Source organism: Thamnophis elegans, chromosome 2, assembly GCF_009769535.1.
Source record: "Thamnophis elegans isolate rThaEle1 chromosome 2, rThaEle1.pri, whole genome shotgun sequence".
Classification (NCBI taxonomy): domain Eukaryota; kingdom Metazoa; phylum Chordata; class Lepidosauria; order Squamata; family Colubridae; genus Thamnophis; species Thamnophis elegans.
The window spans coordinates 105,342,171-105,368,895 of NC_045542.1; the positions used below are offsets into that span (position 1 = coordinate 105,342,171).

Sequence of the window (26,725 nt, forward strand, 5' to 3'; positions counted from 1 at the left end):
TTCTTTCATTTGAGACCAGAAGCAGTGAGGAAGTGTTCTTGATTGTCCTTATCATAGTGCTGTGATGGTGAACCTATGGCATACATACTGGAAGTGATACGTAGAGACATCTCTCCAGGCGCCCGGGCTGTTACCCATTGCTTTTCTGGGTTCCGGAGAGCTGGTCAGCTGGTCTTCACGTACCAGAAGAGCAGCTGCCCGGTGCACATGTGCGCGCTGGGAAGTTGATCTTCCACTTTTCGCCAATGCATGTGCACTAGCTAGCTTGTCTTCGCACACGCATGCACGCCAGAAACCAGATGGCCGGTGCACATGCTGGAAACCGGAAGATCACTCGGTGCCGAAAAGGTCCACCAACACTGTCCTAGTGCCTATCAATGGAAGGAGATTGACTTATTTATATGTTTTGTTGTCTTAATGTTGTTGATGGTGTCCTGAAGTTGTGTAAGTAATAAATAAATAAAAACTTCCTTTATGCAAAGAGGGATTAGGACAACAAAGTGGAAAAAGTATAGGTAGTTCTCGACTTACGACCACAATTGAGGCCAACATTTCTGTTGTTAACTGAGACATTTAAGACATGTTGTTAACTGAGACATTTCAGACATTTAAGTGAGTTTTATGACCTTTCTTGCCACAGGTGTTAAGTGAATCACTGCAGTTGATCAGTTAGTAACTGGATTATTAAGTGGATCTGGCTGCCCCGTCAACTTTGCTTGTCAGAAGGTTGCAAAAGGTGATCACAGAACTTTGGGGCCCAGCAATGGTCATAAGTATGAAGCTGTTTCGGAGCAACTGAATTTTGATTGCATGACCATGGGGTTGCTGCAAAGGTTGTAATTGTGAAAAACAGTCCTAAGTCACTTTTTTAAATACTGTCGTAACTTTGAATGCTCACTAAATGAACTGTTGTAAGTTGAGGACTTGAAGTTTTGTGTTTACTTTGGATTCTCAGATCAGAGTGATTATCAGTGTTTAGTAAGCAGCCTGTTTCAGCCTTCCAAATATCAGAGTGCCTACCGCTTTAAGAGCAGCGGAGGGGAAGAGGAGGCTGGGACTTTGGAAGCATCTCTTCTGGGACATAGGGGGAAGGAGCGCAAAAGAGGGCTTGAAGTGGGAAGAAACTGTTCTGCTAAACCTGCAATTGGCCCTAAGATCAACACCGTGGTATCCGTTTCTTTTTAGCACCTGTCTTTTGCATTCCTCTTTTGCCTTTAATTTCCTTTGATTGATTTCGTGCCATCAAGTCATATTTTTTACTCCTAGGATAGATTTTCTCCATGACACTCTGTCCCTCACCTGGACTTCCAGGTCTTACAACAGTGCATTCATCACCACCGAAACTTAGTTCACCTACCTTGCCGCGGATCGTCCTCTTTCCTTCCACCTTTCCCAACCTTAGAGCCTTCTTCAGAGAGCTGCACCTTCCTCCAGGACTCTGGTGGCACGTGGAGCCCTCTTTGTGGGCACGCAAGCCGTCGCCCAGCTCAGCTCCACTGCACATGCACATGCGCCTACTCCCGTGGGCCAGCTGATTTTGGGGTCTCTGTCGTGCATACAGGAGACCCGCACCCATGTGCATCTACCCCGCAGCCCATTTTTGATCCTACGAGGCTTCAGGGAGGCCTGCTAGGCCCAAAATGTGGCACGGGAGGGAGATGTGTTCACGTGCGCAGGGGGGGAAGCACAGAGTTCATGTGCATGCGGCGGGGTTATGCACACACGTACAGGGCTGGGTGCATTGCATTGTGGGTGTGGGCATACGCGTGTGCACTGTCAACATGCGTACGATTTTGGCACACGAGGACAAAAAGTTTAGCCATCGCTGCTCTAGGATTTATACAGAAATGCACAGATCCAGAGATTGGCATCTTGGGAATATTGGCTTTCATTAACAGTACAAATGGATTGACTTATTTATTAAATAGCATACCTCAGCGGTGATGGATTGGGACTTGAAAAGCTACTGGTACATTCAAAGAGCAAATATATGAAGTACAGGTAGTCTTCGACTTAACAACAGTTCATCTAGTGACCATTAGAAGTTACACCAGCAGTGAAAGAGTGACTTGTGACCATTTCTCACACTTAACGACCATTGCAGCATCCCCATGGTCACATGATTTACATTTGGATGCTTGGCAAGTGGTTCATATTTAGGACGGTCGCAGGGTCCCAGAGTCATGTGATCACCTTTCGAGATCTTCTGAGGAGCAAAGTCAACGGGGAAGCCAGAGTTACTCAACAACCACGTTGCTAATTTAACAATTTCAGGGATTCACTTAATAGCTGTGGCAAGAAAAGTTGTAAAATGGGGCAAAACTCACTTAACAAATTTCTCATTTCACAACATAAATTTTGGGTTCGATGGTGGTCATACGTTGAGGACTACCTGTACTTTTGGGCTTCATGAAGCTAGGTGAATGCAATGGTTCTGAGGTCTCTCTGGTCCAGAACCCACTTCTCCTCATGTTTTAACCAGTATAAATGTGTGTTTGGGTGCCTGCTGAAAGCCGGACTGAAGCTTGACGACAGTTTTGGATGGCTGTGTTTGCAGTTTCCTGGTTATATGGAAGCATCGTCAACACGAGTCTTGATATGAAATAACTTTCCTTGTAGCACATCTGTGATGTGGCTCATGCATTTGATGTCCTCTTTGATGTTAATGGGAGGGAATGCAGTGGAACAGATACTGCTTTGGTGTTGATTGATCCTGAGATGCGCTCAGTGATTGCCCCAGCAACCCTTCAGAGCAGCTGTTCGCTAACAGGCGACACTGTAATCGCTTTCTTTTCTAAAGTAGAGAAACTGGGCGTTTACTGGGACATATTTTTTTTCCATTTTGCAAATGTCAATGTGGGCCTTAGGTCTTTCCTGCAAGAGGTCTCTGTTATTAAAACTGATTAAACACTCCAGATTGTACATTTAATATTGACAAGAGATTCATTTTGGAAAGTTTACAGATTCATATAATTATTGTTAAACTTTGTACGTTAACCATGACTTTCTTACAAATGGTCTGCAGAGTGCAAAAACTTTTTTTTTAATTTGCATCTTCAAAATCTTGGTGCGTCTTATACTCTGGTGCATCTTATATTCCGAAAAATAAATAAAAAGTATTTATTTATTGTGTGAAGAGTAACGCTATCTGCTGTCTTCAGTAATTGTACCACTAGTTATTGGTTTTGTGGGAATGGATGCTTTGTTGATGTTTAAATTTGGTAGCAATGGAAACCTTACCACCTACCATACTTTCAAGGTCATAAAAATTATCCTTGAAGAATCCACATCAGAAAGGCAGAAGACAAATGCCAAAGCAGCTCCAGTTCTGATTCCTTTGTAGATGTTTTTCCTCAGCAAGCTGGCCAGCCTGGGGTGGGGGTGTGGGGCTGTCAAAGGCAAAACATATCTGTCACGGGAGTAAAATCAGAAGTGTTTTTCCTGCCCATCTTCATCCCCAGCCGTCCTCTCAGCCTGCCTGGTCTGCACAGCAGGAAATGCTGTACATTTAATAAACTGTCACTTGAGCCCACCTTGCTTTTGGAAGCCAACAGACTGCTAAATTTGGGATATTATGTTTGCCCCAGCCAAGTATCAAGTTCTCTGGATCACATGTGCTTCCAGCTGGTATTTAACTCTGGAACCTCTGTGAAAGTGAAATGCATACTTCCCCAGACAGCCTCGATCAGAACTAGGGAAATCATCTCCTTTTTTTCATTGTTCTAGTCTTTTACTTTCAGGTTTCTCTCAGGTTTTCCCCTTTTTTTTGCCATTTCCTTTATTGTGTCAGAGAGTGGAATAACTTTGGGAATCAAATTCTGATCAGCATGTTTCTGATTCTTTTAGCCACTACGGAATTAAAGGACTTTTTTGCAAAGGCTCGGAATGGTTCGATCCGCCTGATCAAAATCGTAATTGAGGATGGTAAGTTTTCATTTCCTTGACATTTTCAACCCGCTTGTTAAAACCTGCTCTGCATCTTCCCAGCATCAATTTTAATGGAGTACAGTGGTGGGTGTTGCGCATTCAACCTATCAGTGAGCAATTCTGGTGGAAGCTGCTATAAAATAATTACTCAGGAGTCAGGACCAGCAACTGTGACTTCAGGTGACAAGTGTGGAATCAGCACAGCTGTACATTTAAAGAAGCAAATAATGTTATTAGTTCTTCCTCCCCTTGGCTTCTTTTCAGACAGTTCTCTTTGATGTGCATAGTGCATTCATGTTTTCAATAATTATTCCCATGAGTATCCTGGGAAAAATAAACAGAAACACAGTCGCTAGAATAAAGGGATTGTTGTCTGGCCAAGACATGAAGACCTGTTTTCTAATGTGATGGTTTTTCAATAAAGCAGTTTTGTCCCAGTTTTTAAATTGCCATCAAAGTGTGTGTCTTTTGGTGCAAAGTTCAATAAGAACTCCAGCATGGGTGTGTCAGCATTGCGTTAGTTGTAATATTGTCCAAGAGTAGATCCCGTTGAGTTCAGTTATGCTTAAACCAGATTAGCAGATATAGGAATGTTCAGGCTTATGAAATGATTTTGTTTGTTTTTATCTGTTTAGACATTTTTTCCCTGTTAACTCCTTTTAGCAAAAAGCCATAGATTACACTCAGCCCTCAGTATCCCTTTAGTAGAGGAGTGGGCACAGCCTACATTTGGAGATTGATGTTTGGGGTGGAATGGCACCATGTTTTAAGGGGCAGAATTGCTATGTGAAGCCTTGTAGGCATCAAGACAATTCATTTCACACTTTAAAAATCTTCAAGTTCTGAATCCTTAGGGTTTCCCCTAATTGAGATCATAATTCATGCAAAGTTGATAACACACCTTTCACTCCTTAAAACTCACTTCAGTTCCTCATAACCCCAGAACTAGGCCCCGCCTACTGGTGATCTGGTGATCTTCTGAGGTTACTGGTCATGCCACTCGTATCTCCTGTTAAAATGGAAAGAAAATGGCCCATCTAAAGATCTGAGCTGGGCCCCACTGAACAAAGAGAACCTATATAGTGTGAAAAAACCACTGATCTGTTTAAAATGATTATCCAGTAATAGCTATTATGCTTTGAATGTTGGTTCTTTTAATATTGGGTTACTAAACCAAATGTAATTATATGGGGGAGAAAAGGAAGGGCAATGTTTCTCAACCTTGGCAACTTTAAGGGGGATTGACTACAGTTCCCAGTTTTCTCTAGCCAGCATGCTAGGGAGCCAAGCAAGTTGCTAAGGCTGAAAAACACTGGTTCTTTTTATGTTTAGGAAAAATGTTGTACCTGAAGGAGCCTCTCTTCATGTTAGAAGCTCCTCCCAATTTGAAAAACCCAAACATAAAATTTTCTCCATGAGAACTAGACTCTTGTTTTTCCAAATTGTTTATATTCTTGTTTACTGGAGATCAGTTACATCCTGGCGGAATGCCATCCCCGTATCATCTTTCAAATGTTCATCTTCCACTCTGCCCTAATGTGTTTATTCTGTTGCATTGGATAATGAATCAGGAAGATAACATTTATTCATGACTATAGGCTACCCTAATATTTTTCAAGTAGAAGCGTAGATCTGTGTACGCTTGAACTCTTATTATTTAAATTGCTTGGACATTATGTCACTCTTGTTAGATTCCTATGTAAATTTCACTACAGGTGGTCCTTGACTTATGACAACAATTAAGCCCAGAGTTATGGTTGTAAGATCATTTGTGGGGATAATTGCTTTTCTCAGTGGCTGGCAAACCACGCTGAGGATGCAACGTCAGCACAATGATCCTTCCTTAATAAGTATGAAGCCTGAGGAATGCAACTCAGCACAATGATCATTAACCTGATCCTTCCTTAATAAGTGTGGGCATGTAGGCACATTCCATCGCTTGCAATAATAAACCATGAGCTATCCATTAACCTTCTCAACCATAGTTTAGACTCTATCTAGCTAATCCAATCAGTACAAAGTGTACTTTGATCAATGAATCCGTTTCTGCCACGATAGCTGTATATGACAATAAAAAGGGAGCTCTCACGAGCTGTTCGGGGTGCCTTCCCATTAAGCTTCTTCCTGTCTGTCTGCGTCTTTCTTCATCACAACAACAATCATTAAGCAAGGTGCCCAGATGATTGCCTCATTTAATGATCACCATTGCAGTTTTCCCCATGGTGGTCATTAAGCGGAGCACAGGATGCCTTGGAGTTGGGAGGCCTGATGCAGGCTTCCCTAGCTTACACATGAGCTGCCTGGGTCTCCCAGGGCCGCCTCCACCCCCTGAGGTACCTGTTTCACTGGTCCCACACCAAACACCCAAATGTTATGTATGTAACCAAGGAGCAGTGCAGCAGCTCTAACCTAAGATAAAGGTTGTAAGTCCCTTCATACAGCATCGTTGTAATTTCAAATGGTGGCTGAACAAATGGTTGTAAGTCAAATATTATCTGTACTCTATCCTTTTGATTTGCCTCTATATACACAGACACATCCATTGGATTCATGCTCCCCCCCCCATTTTTAAATTTTAAATTATTTTACATTTACACACTATTTGGCAGTTTATTGGGAGACAAATTCTCATATTTTTAGATTATTTCCAATATACATGTTATTGCATGCAGTTCTACCTATATAACTGCAATATACTTTTGTAAGTTATTTTAATATGTATTTTTGTAAGTTGCTTTAATTAATGTCCTTAGTGTTTGTATTCCCTTCGCTAACACTATATTTTAAAGCATGATATCAAAAGGGGATTATGTGTCAGTTTACCCATGTATACAAGAAAGACGGATTAAAGCAGTCCACAGTTTCATTTCCACCCTTAACTCTAAACCTCTTTGAGTTTCCCCATTGGCTTAGGAATGATGGCAATTTGACAGTTTATTCAAAGTGGAAGTGTTTTAGATCTTCTGCACTTAGCTTACCAGCCCTCTAAAAAATAGGCAAAGTCTCATATTCCTTCATGGAACACGATTTTCCAAAGAGTACAGGAGAACTTTCATCCACTACTAAATAGGGACAATCTAGGCAGTGCTTCAGCTGCATACTCTTTGGTTTAGATCTTATCTAAAGTTCAGATGGTACATGACCTTCCCTTCCGTTTTATATCACTGATGTGGTTGTTACGTATTTAGAATGAGTAGATGCATTCTATGAATGCAACCTAGGAAGCTTTCTTAATAATCATCAGTGGATGAGGTATTTATATCTCTGTGATATGCCACTCTAAAACTTGAGGGCTTATGGGGTACTGACGTAAGAGGAATTTAAAATATGACCCTTTCTAATATCTATATTTGGCTAACAGATAGTACTAGGGTCAACGGAGATAGAGGACAAATACTGAGATAATGTAGGAGAAGACAGATCTCAGGAAGTGCTAGCCATAACCAACTTAGGTTGAGCTCAGAAGCTAACCCTGGGTTAGAACTTGTATAGCAATTGCCTGGAAATTCTTAAGTGAGATTAGGATATTGAAAAAAATCCAGAAGGCAGCAATGTCAAACAGCAATACCAAGAAAACTTACTGTATTTTTCAGAGGGTAAGATGCTCTGAAGTATAAGATGCACTTAGCTTTTGGGGAGGAAAACAAGGAGAAAAAATCTGCTTCTGCCTCCCAGCAATTTCCCTCCTTGCAACGAACAGCAAACAGTACAGACGACATACACTGTTTGTGGTGTTACATTTCAGACTATACTTGTACAGATGCTGTTAAAATTGATGTGGCTTTCTGGAAGTATAGTTATTCTCTGCTATTTAAAAGAAGATACAATAGCACTGGGCCTCTTCAGATCAATTTTCTAGATCAAAATGCTTCTTCATTTTGTTAAATTGTCTAGAACAATAATAAAGCAGTCTTTAAAAAATAACTCTAATAATTTGAACATTCTATAGGCATTTATGGTTATTGACTGACTTCCTTTCAGCAAACAGCCTGATTAGCACAAGAAAAAAAATCTGCCTCTGCCTCCCAGCAATTTGCCTCCTACAGCAAACAGCATGTTTCACTTTCAATTTCAGCAGGGGCCTCCCGATCATCAGCTGTTTTAGGCTGGGGGGATTGCCATAGCTTATTGCTGCCTGGGCAAGCCCCATTATCCCCATTTCCTGCAAGAAGGTAAATTGCTGGGAGGCAGAGGCCAAAGCGTGGGGCCCAGTGGGTGGGTGGGACTACATTCAGTGTATAAGACGCACCCAATTTTTCACCCTCTTTTTTTGGGGGGGGGGGGGGAAGGTGCAAGACTCTGAAAAATATGGCACATCACCAAAAGTCAATTTTGACTTGAGGGGATCTTTACCATTTTTAAAGGAGGACAGAAACATAAATCAGGAACTCTGTTTTAGAGATTCTTAATAATATGGAAGGAAGGTGACCAAAAACGTTGTTTAAGAAAGTTGCCTGGTTGTTATAATTGAACAGACTGGGAATAGAATAGGAATCTGCTGTTGCTATTATAAGACAAATGCTATTTTAACATAAATTGTTTTAATGGCTTTAAGAAAAGTATATCTCTTAATTTTTTAGTTGCCTTGAAAGTATATGCAGCAATTATCATGTTGTTTGGAGCTGATTTTTGCATCATGCTAACTTTCAAAGGAGTAGAGGAGTTTCAAACAACTTTCCCCATGTGGAATAAATGTATGAAGATGCTTATGGGGTATTCCAAGTTAATTGGGTGATGATCTATCAGTGGGACTTGTGCCTATTATGTCTTTTGTGTGTGTGGCTGCTGTGAGAGGAGGGTTGGTGCATGTACTGAATGAAAGCATTAGTGTCTCTTATTTATGGGGAGAACCTGGTAGCAGAGGCAGGGATCACCCAGAGCACCCCTTCACTTCCCTAGATATTATTTTGATGTTTGAGAGATATTCTTTAATCCTTTGCTATTGATGAAAACTGACATCTTTTAGTGCAACTACACCCCATTCAATGGGCATTTATTTTTATAGTATATTTACAAGGATAGAAAAGTTTTCAATTTTGCTTTTGTTTTAATCAAAACCATGACATATCTACACCAGAAGCTTTCTCTTTGCCATCATCCGTTTACTACCCATTTCCAAATCACCATTAAGCCACCTAAGAACTTAAATGTTTCTCGGTCTCTGCTTTGGTTGTTTGTTTAAATGGATGGAAAGAATTCTACAGAAAAGAACAACTCCTGGCTCTGAGAAACATCAAAAATCCATCTGACGGGCATTAAAAATATGACAGCTGACTCCTGTAAGCACAGCAACAGGTTCAAAGTGATTTCCTATCCTTGGCTCACAGAGAGTGTTCAAGGAATTCAGAATCATTTCAGCAGTTCCTGGCAATTGTATCAGTAAGGAGAGCTGCTCCAGGAAAATTATTTCTGTGGAATGTACTTTTAGTAGCTATTAAGAGGGGAAGGGGGTATAATATTTTCCAAGCTTTCAGTTGGCTAAATTGGGTTTTTAAAACAGTGTTGAAGGAGAGGAAGGGAGAGAGAGAGAGAGAAAACCCTTGCCTTAAATGACTTGTCTTGATAATAGAGGTAGATATTTGAGTATTGTCTTCAAAGTCTGTCCATCCCACTGTTTTTTAACTTTGTTCATTTTCTTTCATTGATGTATAACATACCATTTCCTCAAGGAAATACCAATTGTGAGGGAAATCTTCAAAACAATACTTTCAGCAAGGGAAATTGGCAGAAAAAAATTAAATGCAATCACAGTTCAGTAAGAATGCTAGATTGTATTCCGCGAGAATGCAGTGGTTCTCCTGTTAGTATCTTTTTCTGACAGTCCTCCAGAGATGTAGGGGTATAGTTCATTGCTGTCTTTCACCACAGAAATACAGTGAGCACCAAGTGCCAAATCCTAAGTAAAGAGCTGAAGTGCCTTGGTTAACAGCATTTGTATACTTTTTATCCACTAGATCAGGGGTGTCAAACTCAAGGCCCATGGGCCAGATCTGGCCCGTGGGGTGCTTAAATCTGGCCCGTGGGACTGGCCTGAAAATAGCAAAGGATCAACCCATGGTGCATCTGGTAGCCAAAACGGGGGAGCAGCACGTTTGTGGCCCCCCATGCCCCGTTTTCGACCTGGACTGCCTCCTGCAGTATTTTGTCGGCCGAAACCACATGAGGTTCCTCCACACCCTGTTTTGGCCAGCAAGGTGTTGCAGGAGTCAGCCATTCCATCTCTCCCCTCCCCACCCCAAAGTCGGCCAGCCTGCGGAGAACTACAATGCTGATCCGGCCCTTGAAGAAATCCAATTTGACACCCCTGAACTAGATGATGATACATATGTCACAGCCTTGATAGATGGACTAGGAATTCGGGAAATTACAATTATTTAGAAGAAACAAGACAAGGAAATAACAGGTGACAAAAGTTACAGTGAACAATTACAATGGTATCTTTCTATGTTGTGACACCAATGTCAAATTAGGTGAGAATCTCCAACAAACTTAGATTCAGTGCTATAACTGGTTTCATAAGGTAAGTTCCCCAAAATTCAATGGGATGTCAATTTGCTGTCACAGGAGTGTCCTCTAAGACATTTAGAAAAGTATTAAAATTTTCTTCTTTAGCCCTATCTTTCTTCACTTTTGTTAACATACTGACTTCTGCTAAAACAGAGTATCCCATTCAACTGCCTATGCATATTCTAGCCTCTTCTATTCTGCCCTGAATTCCATAAGACAAGACATATATAGCAGAGAGATGATAGATAGATAGATAGATAGATAGATAGATAGATAGATAGATAGATAGATAGATAGATAGATAGATAGATAGATAGATTCTGAATAAAGAAACTGGTTGTATGTATCTTCTTCTGAGAACAGATTGTTCATTGGGTACACGTGCCCTCAGAAGCATCTCTTCTAAACAAGAGCAAAAATTGGCAAGACAAAGCTGTTACATAAACGGTTTCCTTTTTCATTTTTTTAAAAGTTTAATTAAAGTTGTCATTTGTCCAAAGTATTTTCTTTTGTTTCAGAGAGATTCTTGTCCTCAAGTAATGATTACTTGCTTATGAAGAAATTTTTTAGATTTTTAAAAAGAAAGTACAGTAAAATTGATTTTTTTTTAAAAACATAGAAATTGGAAAAGGTCAAATATCAGATGCATCTGAAGAAATGGGGTTAAAATAATATTGCCTGCAAGGATCACCATCTATAGGTGCCTTAGTTGAAAAAGGGGAAGCTTGCAAGTTTTCAGGGTTTCCAGACATGGTCAGTCAAGCAATAAAACAAGCTTTCTTTAAATGTTGAAAAATGTTATCTGGAATTCGGCAGGGAGATGGTAGGGCAGTGCACTCTCTTCCAAAGCTTTACACAGCCTCTAACATTTTCCCACAATCATAGAAGCTAAATGGTTTTATAGGAATAGTTGTCCCAGATCTAAGAGATGTGGAAAGTGGGTGGTCTGCTGGTTAGGGTCTGCTGGTTCTTAATAGAACCCCATTTGTTGTTAAAGAGAAATTAAATACCTGTAATGAATGCCTGGAACATCTCTTAAGAATAATCCGACACTAAAAGTAACAAATTTAGCAGAAATGGCTAAAATATCAGCATATCTCAAGGATCATTCAGACCAGAAATATAAGCTGGAGTGGAGAAGATGGATTGATTATATTCAAAATAAATATGGGACTAAGAAACTATAATTGAAGGAGCAAGGAATGATATAACTTGTTTAGAGTTAGCTTAACAAAAGGGGAGTTAAAGTACAAGTGAGGGATGATGCTAAAGTCTGTTAGTTTACTTTAGAATATGATTGTTAAAGATTTATACCCTGTATTTGCTCTGGGAGGTTGGGGGGGGAGGTTGGGGGGAAGGTAGGTTCGGGTGGGGGAGGGGAGGTAAATATTGATAAAAGCTTTTTAAATTTTAATAAAAAAATATAAAAAAGAAAAAACGAAGAATAATCCATAAGAGGCCTAAATATGGACATTTCATGTGTAGTTACTTAAAGCTTGACCATCATCAAAGATAGAAAATGTAAAATAAACTGATATCGCTGGACATTTCATTCTACATTTAATCCCGCTCTGTTGGTTCACTTTTTAGCTAGTATATTGTAGTGTAGGTGTTGGAAAAACATTTAGCTTTTTTGGGAAGAGGGAGTATATGGAGCTGGCTGGAATGAAGAAGAACTACATTACTGAAATTGGACTTAATTTTGCATCTCGGTATAGAATATCTGTGATATAGTTAGAAAAACTGATATTGGAAGTTCTATCAGAGTCCCTTCATCATTGCAATACATAATAGGATGGTTTAAAGTTTCTTTTTCCCCCTCCATGATTTCAATAATATTAGTTTTACACCTCTGTTTTGAAAACAAATTATTTCCTCTTCTCTAAGCCTCAAGGTTAAGGTGTGTCCACTGGTACAGAAACAAATTTTATCTATGGCTCAAAGATTGCAAAGACTTGTACCAAATTAAGCAAGAAGTAACTGTAATCTGTAGCCTGAAATGAGTCACCAGAGTCATCACTGATTTCAAGGACTTGGCTCAGGACTTAGATGGAGTTGGCTGCTCTCCATTCTTCAGAATGCTTGAACGGTGAGAACGGGTGTTTCTTTTTAAAGGAGAAAGGAGTGGGAAATGGCAGTACTTAGGGCTATATAGGGCTATCCTGCAGATAAGCACCCTAGAAGTTATCTAAAGTGATTATAAAAGAGAGGCTTCAAATTCTCTGGAAAGAAATTCCCTAGCTGAATAGTCCTGTTTCACAATTCTTTTTAATTCAACGATTGTAGTTCATTTGGTCTGGATGAAGGGAGCAAGTTTGGATCTAGCCTTCATTTGCCTAACCTCTTAATGGCCTGTAAGTTCAGCCCATGAAGCTTTCTGCACAGTTCTCTTTTCTCATTTTGAAGAGGGATTGAAAACTCTCTTCTGTGCAGGAAGGAAGAGTTCATTTACATTCAAAACCTCAGTACTTTTCCTCTTGGGAAAACAACAGCTGAATAGCATCCACGTAAGACAGCATTCTACTGCATATGCTTGACTACTGCACACATGGCTTCAGCTGATTTTTTGGCTTTTGTGAAAGGACAGGACGCCTGCAAAATGAGCAGCACCTGGACTACAGTGCCATCTCCATTTAAGACTTCTCCCCAGCCAACCCAACAACGGGTGGCTGAAAAAGTTGGTGTGGGTGGGAAAGTGGTTTGTGTAGAAAACTAGAACAGCCTACAGCAAATAGAAAAATGATTGTTCTCTAGTAGAGAACATGAATGGAGGAACAGGAGTTGTAATAGAATTGGGGAAGAATGGTATAGTAAATAGTGAGTACTAGCTTTGAGTACTTGTGGATGTGTTGCCTAGGGGCCAGGTGGGGTTGTGTTTTTCTTTGTGCGGTTTTGGAGCCCACTAACCTGGGTATATGCAAAAGAGCCCATGACAGCTTGTGTTTTATGGCCAAAGCAGAAACGTGAAGTCAGATAAATCTAAAAATGGGAATAAATGCTTTGGTTTGTTTATATGTCAGAGAAATGCATTCAGTTGTGTAGTTCTATTCATGCCCTGTGAGATTCTGAAATCTGCCCTACAGGCTCCCTTTACTCTGTTTACTTTTAACCATAAACTTTAGTTTAGCACATCACTCTGGAGCTGGAACAATCCCAAGTTAGACCTGGACTTCCAGAGGGTAAGGAAGGAAACTCTGTAAATTCCTTAGGGGAAGGATTTTCTTGCCTTTATAAATTGCTTTTACTTGGTACCAACAAAGAAGCTAAGCATGGTTGTTCCTGGTTAATAAATGGCTTATAGACCTTTAGGGAAAAGGCTGGGCTATAAACTAGTTGAAGAAATCAAAGATACATCCCAGCCATAGGAAGAACAAACAGGTTCCATATACATCATCAGTGGCTGAACTGTACATCAAAGGCCAGGATAGTCTGTGTACAAACTAGAGATTTTTTCTAGTATCTGTGCTGTGACTTGAGAAGTCTCTCTGATGTATAGGAAATAGGACCATTCTGCTGATTAAGGCCCTTCCCTGATGGGTCACATTTACCTGGATGGAATGGGCACCTCTAATTTTTATATGATGATGCAAGGGCTGAACATACCTCATCGTCAGTTGGAGAGGAGCTATAAAGAAACACAGGCAATGCCTCTTCAGGGGGTTTACTGAATTCATATGCCAAAAGGTAACATTTGTAGAGCTAAATCAAGAATAAGTTACAGGTAGTCCTCGTTTGGCAAACCCAATTCAGACTGACAATTGGTTATTAAGCTAAGCAGTCACTAAATGAAACTTCCTGGTTTTATTCTCTTACTTCAACTTCCTTTGTGTTAGGAACCTGTGAAATGACAAATGTGAGTACTGGCTGCAAAAGCATTTCTTCCATGCCTAATTGCAAACAGTCGCTTTGCAAGGCAGTCACTAAACAAGGACCACTTGTATATAGAACTGATTTACAAGTTATAAATGCAGCATACTTCCCACCACCCAAACTGTATTATAACACTAAAATCAAAAGGACAAGCAACAAGCCTACGTTAAATTATAGTGCTTTTCTGACTGTGCTTCTGCTTTTCACAGGTCTCAACCACCTCTCTCAACTGATAATGATCAGAGCAATTTGGGTTTTGAAATTGAAAGCTAAGAAAGGTTTGAGCCCGATTGGCTGGGAAGCTCTTTGGGGTTGCAGGCCTACAGGATAGGCTAAGAAAACCTTTTAAAGGAAAGGAAGACACTGGCAAACCACTTCCATGTAGCTGCCAAAGAAACTTTATGGACCGTTCTATAAAATCAGGAGGAGGACTTGGGACAGACCCAACTGCACTTACAGTGGTACCAAGTAGTAATTAGTGGTCAATAAAGAGAAGCTAATAAATCATAGCTTATATTAGGAACAGTATTACTGCCTGGACCCCAGATGTTTATTTTGTTTCTGTGGCTAGAATATCCCAGTAGAAAGAAGACTAAATGGAGACAAAATGACTGTTTGATTGAATTGTTGCCCAAAAATTTGCAAAATCTTGACTCACTAAGAAGAAATTTGAACTGCTACTCTCCCGACAAATTCTTTTCATATGTTGACATTGGCAATGGATTATCAAAGAATGTGCCATTTCCCCTGCTTTAAAGTTTTTACAGAGTAGCTGCACTGCAGTACGTTGAGCATTGTTGTTTTAAGGCTTTGCCTCTTAGCTGTATTCATTTTCTCACGTCAGTATGTATGTATGTATGTATGTATGTATATGTATACATACATACATACATACATACATACATACATACATACAACTCTGTTCAAATGCAGTACTTATTTAAAAAAGGCACAGTTGATAAATTTGGAGTAGAATAAACATGTGCAAATAAAAATGTAAATAAGAGAAAAACTTATTTTTGCAATTTCTTAAAACAGGTTTTTCTAAAAAGATAAGGACCACAAAGACTCCAATATAACATAATGTCTCATCTTGACACACTGTCTTCCCTGCACATTTGCTATGCTGGTATATTCTGAAATCTTGCTGCATTGAGCAGCAGGATTGGAAAACAACTATTTGGACTTTGAAGCACAAATCTTATGTTTGTAGAGCTTTAGTGTTGGAACACAGTTGTTCTTTTACTGGTCGTTCTGAGATTTGGCCATATTTGTAAACTGCCCAGAGTCACTTAATAAGACAGGCGGTGTAGAAATTGAATAAACAAATGTGTTTTTTTTCTTTTGTTGACTTACTCTGCTATTATGTTAATGCTAATGGAAATAGGTCAGAAAGTTAAGACTCAGCTGCTTTAGGTGGAAGAAGTCATAATAGCTTACATAAAAAGTTTATACTTCATTGTCAGTGTTACAGTGTAATTCTTTTATTTGTTTGGGAATTCATGTTACTTGCTGATTTCCAATCCTAAAGTGACAGCTAAAATATCTTCAGTAAATAATGCACTCTAGTGAATAATAGTTGCAAACATTTCTGTGATCACCTTAGATTGTGCTCTTTCTGTGTGTGAGAGAGAGAGACCACATAACTAACTCATTGCTGGAGAGATATGAAGGAGAGCGATTATAAGAAAATCTGAGTGTGGGAATCTGGCTTCCAGAGAACTAACGTAGCTGGGCTCAGACCTACCAAATGCAGCTTACCTGGATGCCTTTCTGTGATTATTCAGTGTCCTTCACATCGAAATAATTAAGAGTTGCACATCAAGGGCAGGATAATAACATCTATGGATTTGTCCCAAAGGTGCGCTAGCAAAACAGAAAAACAAGACGTCCCAATTGTAAAGCAGTCTAGATGCCCCTAGAGTTCTATGCCTGGCTCTTCAGAGGGCACCTGCTCCATATTCATATCATTGGTAGTTCAGTACACCTAGTGTTTTCCATATTTATTCCTTCCTTCCGTCCCCTTGCCACTCCTAGAAAGGAAGCCAGCTGGCCTCAGACAGCAAAATTACTTGACATGATTTGCATATAGGCGTGGGAAGAGGAGGGACAGGACCTTTTAAAGCAGGCACCTGAGGCTACCTTGAAGAAGGAACTTGTCAGCACTTGAGATTGAAAGGATGGCTGGGTAAAAAAAAGAACAAAGGAAAAGAAGAAAAAGGACAAAAGAGAACAAGCAAACAAAAAGAGTAAATAAGATAGGAAAAGCAAAGATTGTAAAAATAACCCTGTCAGGCCGGGAAGCCGTCTTTTGCATTGGGTCTTCAGGCCTGCCACATTTAATACTGTGGGAAAATGTGAGGCGGGGGGATTACACGGAGTATGGGAGATATATAGTCTACATGGGGCTGCCCTTGAAGAGCATCCGGCGACTTCAGCTAGTCCAGAACGCAGCCGCGCGAGTGATTGTGGGTGCACCTCGGTCCACCCACATAACACCTATCCTCCGCGAGCTGCGCTGGCTACCTGTTGATCTCCGGGTGCGCTTCAAGGTGCTACTTATCACTCATAAAGCCCTTCATGGTAGTGGGTCTGCGTACTTGAGAGACCGCCTCCTGCCAATTACCTCCCTGCGACCAATTAGATCACATAGATTAGGCCTCCTCCAAGTTCCATCTGCCAGTCAGTGCCGACTGGCAACTACACGGAGGAGAGCCTTTTCAGTAGTAGCTCCGACCCTTTGGAACGATCTCCCCGTGGAGATTCGTACCCTCACCACCGTCCAGACCTTCCGCACAGCCCTTAAGACCTGGCTAGCCCGTCAGGCCTGGGGACAAAGATAACTGTCCCCACCCGAATGATGAATGAATGTTGCTTACTATTTTACTTCTATGTATTGTTGTGTCTATTGTCTGTATTACCCCCCCCCCCCTTATTTTATGTAAGCCGCCCTGAGTCCCCTCAGGGAAAAGGGCGGCCTATAAGCATTAATAATAAATAATAAAATAACATTCCTTTCTCAGAGAGTCAAGAACATCTTGCCCTGCACCTGGAGTGGTGTGACTGGGAGGCATCTCCAGTTAGGACGGTGCCTGATTAGACCATGTGATGGACATGTGGGTGCTGGGGCAGGGACTTGGACTTTTATTTGGTTAGGGAAATCTGGAAGCTTTCAGGTTTGGGTTTTCCCAGATGTGCCAATACGGCATCTCTAATAAAAATGGAACTTTGAAGAAACTCAAGCCTCTGAGTCTTCTTTCATTGGAAGTATTACTTGTAATCATGACATTAACCCGAATCCTCTTTAAAAAAATTCACCGAGCTCCCCCGAACTCCGGGGTGCTGTCCGGGGTTCTGAGCCCTGAATGTCGACCTGGAGACTCGGGGAAGATGACAAACCCTTGACTGCCCTTGGGTGTCAATCAAACAGCAGTTTTTCCATTAGCTGGGATTCAAAACAGCAGAGATCAAGGAAAGAGTTATGTCCACTACCAAGATGCTATCAAGAGAAAGATGGCAAAGAGCCCCTTCAAAAGAGGTTGTTAGAGAAGTGTGTGTGTGTTTGTGTGTGTGTGAGTGAGTGAGTGAGAGAGAGAGATGGTTTATGTTTTTTTAAATATATATGACATCGATTGGATTGGCTAATAAGGGAGTAATAATAAACAAACTTTATAGAATAAATGCTACTTTTCAGGATGAGAGGATTTCAAGCCATCAATAATATCTTAGGTGATTTAGTGAGATGTTGTACTTTATAAATCATGATTTAGGAGTTAGCATTTTTATGGCTTGCATTAAACATGGGCAAAAGTAATGATGATGTTACATGATGTGTCAACCTAGGTGAAGAATCATCACTTGAAAACTGTATATTTGAAATTACTTTTTGCTGAATTATTTTTCGCATTTCTCTGAATGTTTGAGGCCCATCCAGGTCTGTACATTTTGAAATATACTTTGGGGGAAATGGAATATAGAATGTGTACAAGGAGTTTTAAAACTATTTAAAAAAAGATGTTGAGACTCTAGAAAGGGTACAGAGAAGAGCAACGAAGTTGATTAGGGCAGTGGTCCCCAACCTTTTTATCGCCGCGGACCAGTCAGCCTTTGATAATTTTACTGTGGCCCGCTGAGCGCGTGCAGGGGTGGGGGGGCGTTGTTCTGCAGCGATCATGGCCCCCAGCCATTAATGTCTAAACTGCTGCAAGATATACTTAAATATTGATAAAATGTGAGGGGGTGTACTCACTTCTGTGATATCTATCCATCCATGTCTGTCTCTGTCTCTGTCTCTCTCTGTGTATGTATGTGTGTATGCATGTATGTGTATATATCTTCTATCTATCTATCATCTATCTATCTATTTATCTATTTATCCATCCATCCATCCATCCATCCCTCTCTATCTATCAATCACCTATCCACCATCTATCTATCTATTCTAGCTGGCTGGGCAATTTGGGGAGTTGAAGTCCAAAAGTGTTAAAGTTGCTGAGATTGAGAAATGAGGACGAAACAAAAGGGAAGAGAATGAAACAAGGTCGTAGAGAGAGATTGCAAAATGAAAGGGCAACTTCTCTTTTTATTTCCTTCCACCCCCACCACCCCCACCGTGCCTCTCTGGCAATTGGCTGCCCAGGAGGTGGGGAGGGGAAGATGTTTCACAGACAGCTGCCACCCGCCCATCTCTCTCTCTCTCTCTCTCTCTCCGCCTCCCCATCTGACCTCGGCTGCTCCACGGCGGAGACCCCAGAAGGCAAGCAAAAAAAAAGGGGGGGCTCAGGAGTGGGGGAAGAAAACAAACCCCATCACGTTCCTATCTGTGAAAGCTCCCCGCTCCCTTCCTGGGCAGCCAATTGCCAGAGAGGCAGTTTGTGTACGTGTGTGGGGGGGGGGTTGGCAGCCCGCGGCGCGCCTAGTCCGCTGTGGAACGCACTGCCACCCGCCCAGCGCTCGCTCTCTCGCTCTCTCTCTCTCTCCCCCCCCCTCCAATCTCCCGCTTCTGCTTCGGCCGGCCAGCAACTTGTCCCCGCTTGCCCAGGGACTGGCCTCTGATTGGCTGGCGGGGAGAAAGCCTCACCAGGGAAGGAGGCAAGGACTCCGCGGTGATGTCATGGGGACGGCACCCCCAGGTAGCGGCGAACCGAACGCGCTCCGTCTCCACGGGCTACCAAGGCGGGCGGCCGGGCGGCCGGGGTGGGAGTGGGGTTTGGACCGGAGAGGCGGCTCTCAGGTTCGAGTCCCGGGGTTGATCTCAGGCTGCGCGTGTGGGTGAAGAGGCAGCAGGGATCATGGCCCCCGGCCGCTGCAGCGATCATGGCCCCCGGCCGCTGCGCGGCCCGGTGCCAGGTACTCCATGGCCCGGCACCGGTCCGCGGACCGGGGGTTGGGGATCACTGGATTAGGGGACTAAAAGCTAAAGCATATGAAGAACGGTTGCAGGAACTGGGCATGGATAGTCTAATGAAGAGAAGGACCAGGGGCAATATGATAGCAGTGTTCCAATATTTGAGGGGCTGTCACAGAGAAGAGGGGGTCAATTGATTTTCCAAAGCACTTGAAGGCCAGACAAGGAATAATGGATGGAAACTGATCAAGGAGAAATTCAAACTAGAAATAAGGAGAATTTTTCTAACAGTGAGAACAATCAACTCATGGAACAGCTTGCCTTCTGAAGTTGTGGGTGCTTGGTCAGTGCCACCTGTCAGAAATGGTATAAGGTCTCTTGCTTGAGCAGGCGGTTGGACTAGATCAGTGGTCTCCAACCTTGGCAACTTTAAGACCTGTGGACTTCAACTCCCAGAGTTGAAGTCCACAAGTCTTAAAGTTGCCAAGGTTGGAGACCACTGGACTATGACCTACAAGGTCTCTTCCAACTCTGTTATTCTATTATTCTGCTTTAAGCACAAAACCAGCTTTGCTGGCTGAGGAACTCTGGGAGTTGAAGTCCACAAGTCTTAAAGTTGCCAAGATTGGAAACCACTGGACTAGATGACCTACAAGGTCTCTTCCAACTCTGTTATTCTATTATTCTGCTTTAAGCACAAAACCAGCTGGGTCGCCTCGGGCTAGTCCCTTTCTCTCAGCCTAGACAGGTGGCAACAGCAACCCACTTCTGAAAAACCTTGCCAAGAAAACTGCAGAGTTTTGTCCAGGCCCTCTCCAACAATCGGACATGTTTAAATTGAAAGAGGGGTGGTGGGAATCTCTTATCACAGCCTTGAGAAAAGCTTGAGTTTTTAGAAGCATTGTAAGTGTAACATGTTTTCCCCCCCTATTTTGATTAAAGCATTTTTACTGCCGGTTGAATTCTTTATAGCCTTCGGGGGGGGGGGGGGGAGTATGCAGGTAGAATTATCTTGGGTTTGTTTTTGTTTGTCCCAGGTCATTACGTCCTTTGGGTTGTTTAGTTACAAGGGCGGAATTTGTTTTTTGAATTCCTGCCCTACCGTGCAATGAAGTTGCTCCTAACGTGACTGTCAGATGAGCCTTGAAACCAAGCCTTTCTATTCTGAATATATGATGCAACTTTCCTGGGTTTATCCTTTTCATACTGTAGGGATATATGTTTGATCGCTCTGATGCAATGAACAGCTTTGTGGAGTTGAGCAAACGTTGTTGCCACCACTGGTCAGCTGCTGTTCAGCCCGGCCTAGCAGGTAGAGAGAGAGAGAGAGCCTGGCTTGAGCTAATGCATCTCCCCCAGTGCCTATATAGAATGGCCCTGGAAAAAGGTGCCCAGGAACACGAAGGAGGCATGCTGTCACTAGCACCCCACTAGTCCCTATGAAGATCCTGGGCTGCCAGGGATCACCTGTCAGCATCCCAGCAAAATGGTCAGTGGAGCATGTCAGACTGTATCCACGAGGGAGAAATGGAATAAGCAAGGAAAGCTCTATATCAGCTCTATATTAAGAGCCAGCCGTGTGGCGGAGTGGTTAGGGTGCAGTACTGCAGGCCACTTCAGCTGACTGTTATCTGCAGTTCAGCGGTTCTAATCTCACCGGCTCAAGGTTGACTCTTCCATCCTTCCAAGGTGGGTGAAATGAGGACCCAGACTGTGGGGGCAATATGCTGACTCTGTAAGCCGCTTAGAGAGGGCTGAAAGCCCTATGAAGCGGTATATAAGTCTAACTGCTATTGCTATCAGGGGTGTCAAACTTGATTTCATTGAGGGCTGCATCAAGTTGTGTTTATCTTGGTGGCCAGGGTGGGCATGATGTCACTCGTGTCAGAAGTGGGCTCCTGTGGTGGTTGAAGCACTTTGCCAGCGAAAACAGACTCCCGAGCTCCGTTTTCATCTGGGACGGCATCCTGCAACCCTCTGCCAGTGAAAACACAGTTCGGGAGGGCCAGGTGTAACCCTCCCGAGCTCTCTTTTCACTAGCAGAAGCACTGTGGGCCGGTCCTTCGCTATTTCCAGGGCAGCCCCGCGGGCCAAATCTAAGCACCCTGCGGCCGGATCTGGGCCCAGGCCTTGAATTTGACACCCCTGCTCTATATTAACGCTAAGGATGCTTTAAATGTGTTTTTTCAACTTGGCAACTTTTAAAATGAATGGTCTGTGCAACTTAAGGTTGCCAAGTTGGAGAAACACTCCTTTATTTTATAGTAAAACCTCTTGTTCCTTTTCTAAGCATTGTTCTGCTTCCCAGAGTTTCACAAAATGGAAAAATTGGGCATTACTCTGAGAACTTTTCCTTGCCTTCATCTAACTGTGGTGTTAGATGTAGGAGTTATTCTGGCAAGCTCTTTGACCTTCTGGACTCTCATTTTCTGTATATTAGGAAGAAATAGGAAAATGAGTTATCATAAAATCCGGTGCTTCCTAAAGCATGCTGCTCAATCTTGTCATCCTAGAAAACTGTGTAATACTATAAACAGCTCTGAGCTGAAGAAGCTTCTTGGATGAGAAGCGAAACGTCTTCAAAGAAAAACCAGAAAGTCCAGTTGCCTCTTGGGGAATAAAAGCACCTTTGGGACAACCATGACCTGGAGGACTGAGAATCTCCATACACATTCTTGTCCTTTAGACTGTTCTTCTTCACACATATAAGAACCAACTAAGGAGAAGAGCCGCTGGGTTCTATCACGAGCAGAGGCAATATCTGTTCTAAGGAAAAGCCAACCATGGTGTCATCATGTTGACTTAGCAACTTTAGGGGAAAGTCCATATTTTCATGAGCTCACAACCTGAACATTGAAGTCTCAGAACTGTGAAGCTGTTGGCAGAGCAGTGACAGATTGTTTTATATTCATTCCCTTAACGTCTATCTTGTTAAGTACATTGAACTGGTGTACTCTTGGCCGACCTCATTCTTTTCTCATTATCATGCACATTAAAGTTTTATGCCAAGAAAACTGGCAGTAAGTTTGACTAACAAACCCTGCTCTGTTCCCAACCAGTCAAGCCTTTGAGCGATAACATCAAAGCAAGAATCAAAACTAAATCAGAACACTAACAGTAAAAAAATAAGATACAGACACGCACACCATGCTGCCTATGATCGTAATAAAGATGTGATTGTTTTGATCCATGTGTATGCACACAAGATAAACCCTCGGTCTGATTATCTTGTGAAATGCAGGGAAAGTGGGTTTAACATTTCTCCACGGGAAACGTGTTTCAAAATTTGGGGGGGCTACCACAAGGAAGGAAACCCCAGATTTTCACAGTCCTAACAAGAAACGAAAACTATTCCCCCATTGTCTTGGGATCTGTCGTGCCCCAGCCTTTACTCAGAATAAAGATAGATCTATTGCCCTATAAATATTGTTGACTCCCATCATCCTTCACCACTAAATAAATTGTCTATGGCAGATGGGAGGATGGCTTCAGGTTCTCCATCCTAATTCTAAATAAAGATCAGATGTATAGTGATGTGTCAAATGCAATGTCTCCTTTGCTTACTCATTAATTCTTTCTTCTCTCATCCTACCTTGACTTCCAGAGCAGTTAGTGCTTGGAGCCTCCAAAGAACCATCTCGGCGCTGGGATAAGGACTACGATTCCTTTGTGCTTCCTCTGCTAGATGAACTGCAGCCATGCTACATCCTTTACCGCCTGGATACCCAAAACGCCCAGGGCTATGAGTGGCTTTTCATCTCCTGGTCACCTGACAACTCTCCGGTAAGCTTTCAATTTATTCCTATTGACAGAATACAGGTCAAGAACATCCGGTTATTGCTAGTTAGTTTAGATGGTAAGCTGAACGATAAAAGGTATGCAAAGTGTTCTTCAGAAGCATCATTGAGGTTGCTCTACTTCCTTTCTCCAGTCCAAAACCGCTAATGGTTGGTGGTTACAGGTGCCTTATATCGGTTTAATCTCTAGCTCCTTCACTGCCAGCCAGGAATTTTCCAGGTGTTCATGATTCCCATAATCTCTAGTCAGCATAGAGTTTGACCATGGTAACCAAGTATGAAAGCTGCTTAGTTTAGAAGCAGTTGTTACAAATGTGGGAAAGTTATTTCTCATTCAATGCAGGCTCCTTCAAAATGGGAGCGCAACAGATCATTGGGAAGATTAATTGAAGCAGATTGTTTCTGGTGTGATTTCAACTTTGAAATAGGGCATTCTGAATTCGAAACAATTCAAATGTGAGCTGTTTTAACCAATCTTACTAGTTGATTATGAAAATTAAAAGTCCAACATTAGAAGTCACTAAATTAGTAAAAACTACATTATTTGTTTATTAAATTTCAAGGCCACCCAACTTCTAATAACTATGGATGGCTTCACAAAATTAAAAGAGCAACAACTCCACAAAAACAATATCCATAAAACAATAACTTTTCAAACAACCCTTCTAGATCTGGGGTAAAGGGGGAATTGCAGTCATCTGAACTGGAGGCTTGGGAGAAGAACCAGTTTTTAGAGAAGAGTTGAGGAGGAGTTAAGTGGGAAGGCCATGCAAATCTTTGGGAGATGATTTTTCCAAAAGGAAAGTGCAGTGACAGAAAATGCCCACTAGGTGACCTTGATGGGACCTGAAGCAAGCCAAGTCCATTGGAGGGCACCGGAAAGCAGATTTTGCAGGACACTGTTAATTTCTCAAATAGCTAAGCTTTATGCTTCAATTGCATCTGAAGGCAGCTGGTAACCAGTGCAGCTTACGCATAGCAGGGGACCTCTTTTCCCATTATTGTCATGCTACATAAGCAGTAGCTTCGGAATGGTGTTTACATGCAGCCTCATGTTTCACAAGCCTACAATATGGTGCCGTCCATCCAAGATACTGGATTACTTCTTTATGAGAAGTAATGAAGTTTGCCCAAGTATGTTGCAGCATGTAATCAGGTTTCTCTAATCTCTGAATCAAGGAAACATCAGGCCTCATTAGTACTTGGAGAAAGAGCACCAGAGAAATCTCAAGGTTGCCGGCTAAACTGCCAAGAAAACTACATGGACCTTCCATGGAGTCATCAGGAGCTGACTCAAAGGCCTATTTATTTAATGAAGTCCCGAGGGAAAGAAAAATACTTCCCTTCCATTTATATTAGTATTCAGTCCTAAAGATGTACACGGCAACATTGAGCACTACAAACCTTGTCACGAAGAGTCGTTAATGTTTAGTTTTGTTATAATGGATTAAGCAATCTGTGATTATTCAAAAGCTAACATAGCTTTTGTCAGTCTTGGAGGAAAGAACTCCAGTTGTATGAATTTCAGCTCTCAGAATTTTCAGCATGGCCGGGCTGAATTCTGGGAATTGCAACAACACATTCAGAAAGTGCTTCTGGGAAAGATGGATTCATTTTGATATAAATGTTGGCTTTAAAAGACCCTGTATTTCCAAATATGGAAAGATCCTTTCAGATGGGTTTCAGAACCATAAATATTCCTGCAACTCTTTTCTTTTTAGCCACTGTGAATTGGACTTTTGATCGTTAGCAGCCATGAATGTCTTCCTATAGTTAATATTCTCTTCTCTTTCTCTCTGTAGGTTAGACTCAAGATGCTCTATGCAGCAACCCGAGCGACAGTAAAGAAAGAGTTTGGAGGAGGACACATTAAAGATGAACTCTTTGGGACAGCAAAGGTATGGCAGCTGGTCGTATCCACTGAGATCAGAACAATCAGAGTCATAACTGTTGAGGTTTGGAGTCCTGCTTCTAAAAGCCAGACTAGAATTTATCATCTACTCATTTTGAAGTGCTTGCTGTAAGATTGCAAGGATTCTGGCTGCGTAGAAAAAAGAACTTGAGCTGTGTCTTCTGCTTTGCCATATGAACGTACATAAGAAGTCCTATCTGATTCACCCTTGCAGCTTATGCTCAGTTTGAGCATATGCTGATAAAATGAGTGCAGGGACTTGAGTACATGATTTGAGACATTGACATAAGATAAAGATATGCACAAGGTGATCTGTTTGTGCCATAAGAGCAGAGGTGAGCACTTATATCCTCTGGAAGATTGCTTGTCTCTAGCCTGCTTTTCTTTTGTCCTTTCTGTTATTTTGTTTGTTTATAACATTCAGTCCAGAGGAAGCTTGGTCCCAAAATCTTTAGACTGCTTTGCTGACTATACTAATTCACTAAATTGGAAACATAGAAATTGGAATGCATGCATTGCATTAAGCCCCTCCCTGCTCTATTATCTTTCCTACAAATGCAAATAACAAGATAAAAAGAAAGTGAGAGTTTCATATTGTGGATTGGCATAGGTCCGGCTGTTGACTAGTAGTTATTGATTATCTAAATGCTTTGTATTCTGTCCAATATAAAATTTGACTAGCTAAACTCATTTTACATGTCCTGAAAACCCAGCAAAAATGCTTACAGACCTGGAACGTTTTTAAAAGTGCCAGAAGGGGGCAGTGTTGCACATCAAATGATAGTACATTAGATTATACAGTACTATAAGTGAAATCTTCTAGATGACTCTCTGCAAAGCTTTGTCATTCAATATGATTTGTGAGCAGCTATCCTAGATCCACCAGCTGGTAGAGTTCTTTTGTTATTGCTTATTTACTGAAGTTAATAGACCTCTGGATCACTGAAGTCTCTGTGGCTTACAGTACTGTAAAACAAATGTAAAATCAAAACATTAAAACCCATGAAAAGAACTAAAACACTTAAAATTAATAAAGTGAACATTCAATCAACAGTGAAAAGACATAAAGATGTCTTTTGAGGACTTTTTAAAAAGCTAATAAATGTGTTGGACTGCTCAACTCTAAAGGGAATGCATTTTAACAATGTAAAGCAGCAATAGAGAAGGGACTTAAAATTCATCTTTATAATATTTGGGTCACCACCAGTCCAGTCGCTGGACCCTTAAGGTGAACTTTCTCAGGTGGTCTCAGGACGTATGGGGGAATAGCTTGATAGTGATATTCTTACAGATCTCTATTGCCATAGAGAATTTTAAAGTAATGACCAGCAATTGGTATTTAATCCAGAAATGGGTTAGCACCAG

The 26,725-nt window shown here is 41.7% G+C and overlaps 1 protein-coding gene across 1 annotated transcript in view; it reads left to right on the forward strand.

The window, feature by feature from the left end:
• TWF2 (twinfilin actin binding protein 2) overlaps positions 1-26,725 on the forward strand; it is a 77,522-nt gene that overhangs the window by 19,804 nt on the left and 30,993 nt on the right. Inside the window, exons 2-4 of the mRNA XM_032209864.1 lie at positions 3,847-3,924; positions 23,256-23,434; positions 25,251-25,346. Of these exons, the coding sequence (XP_032065755.1) occupies positions 3,847-3,924; positions 23,256-23,434; positions 25,251-25,346 (353 nt within the window). The remainder of the gene's footprint in view (positions 1-3,846; positions 3,925-23,255; positions 23,435-25,250; positions 25,347-26,725) is intronic.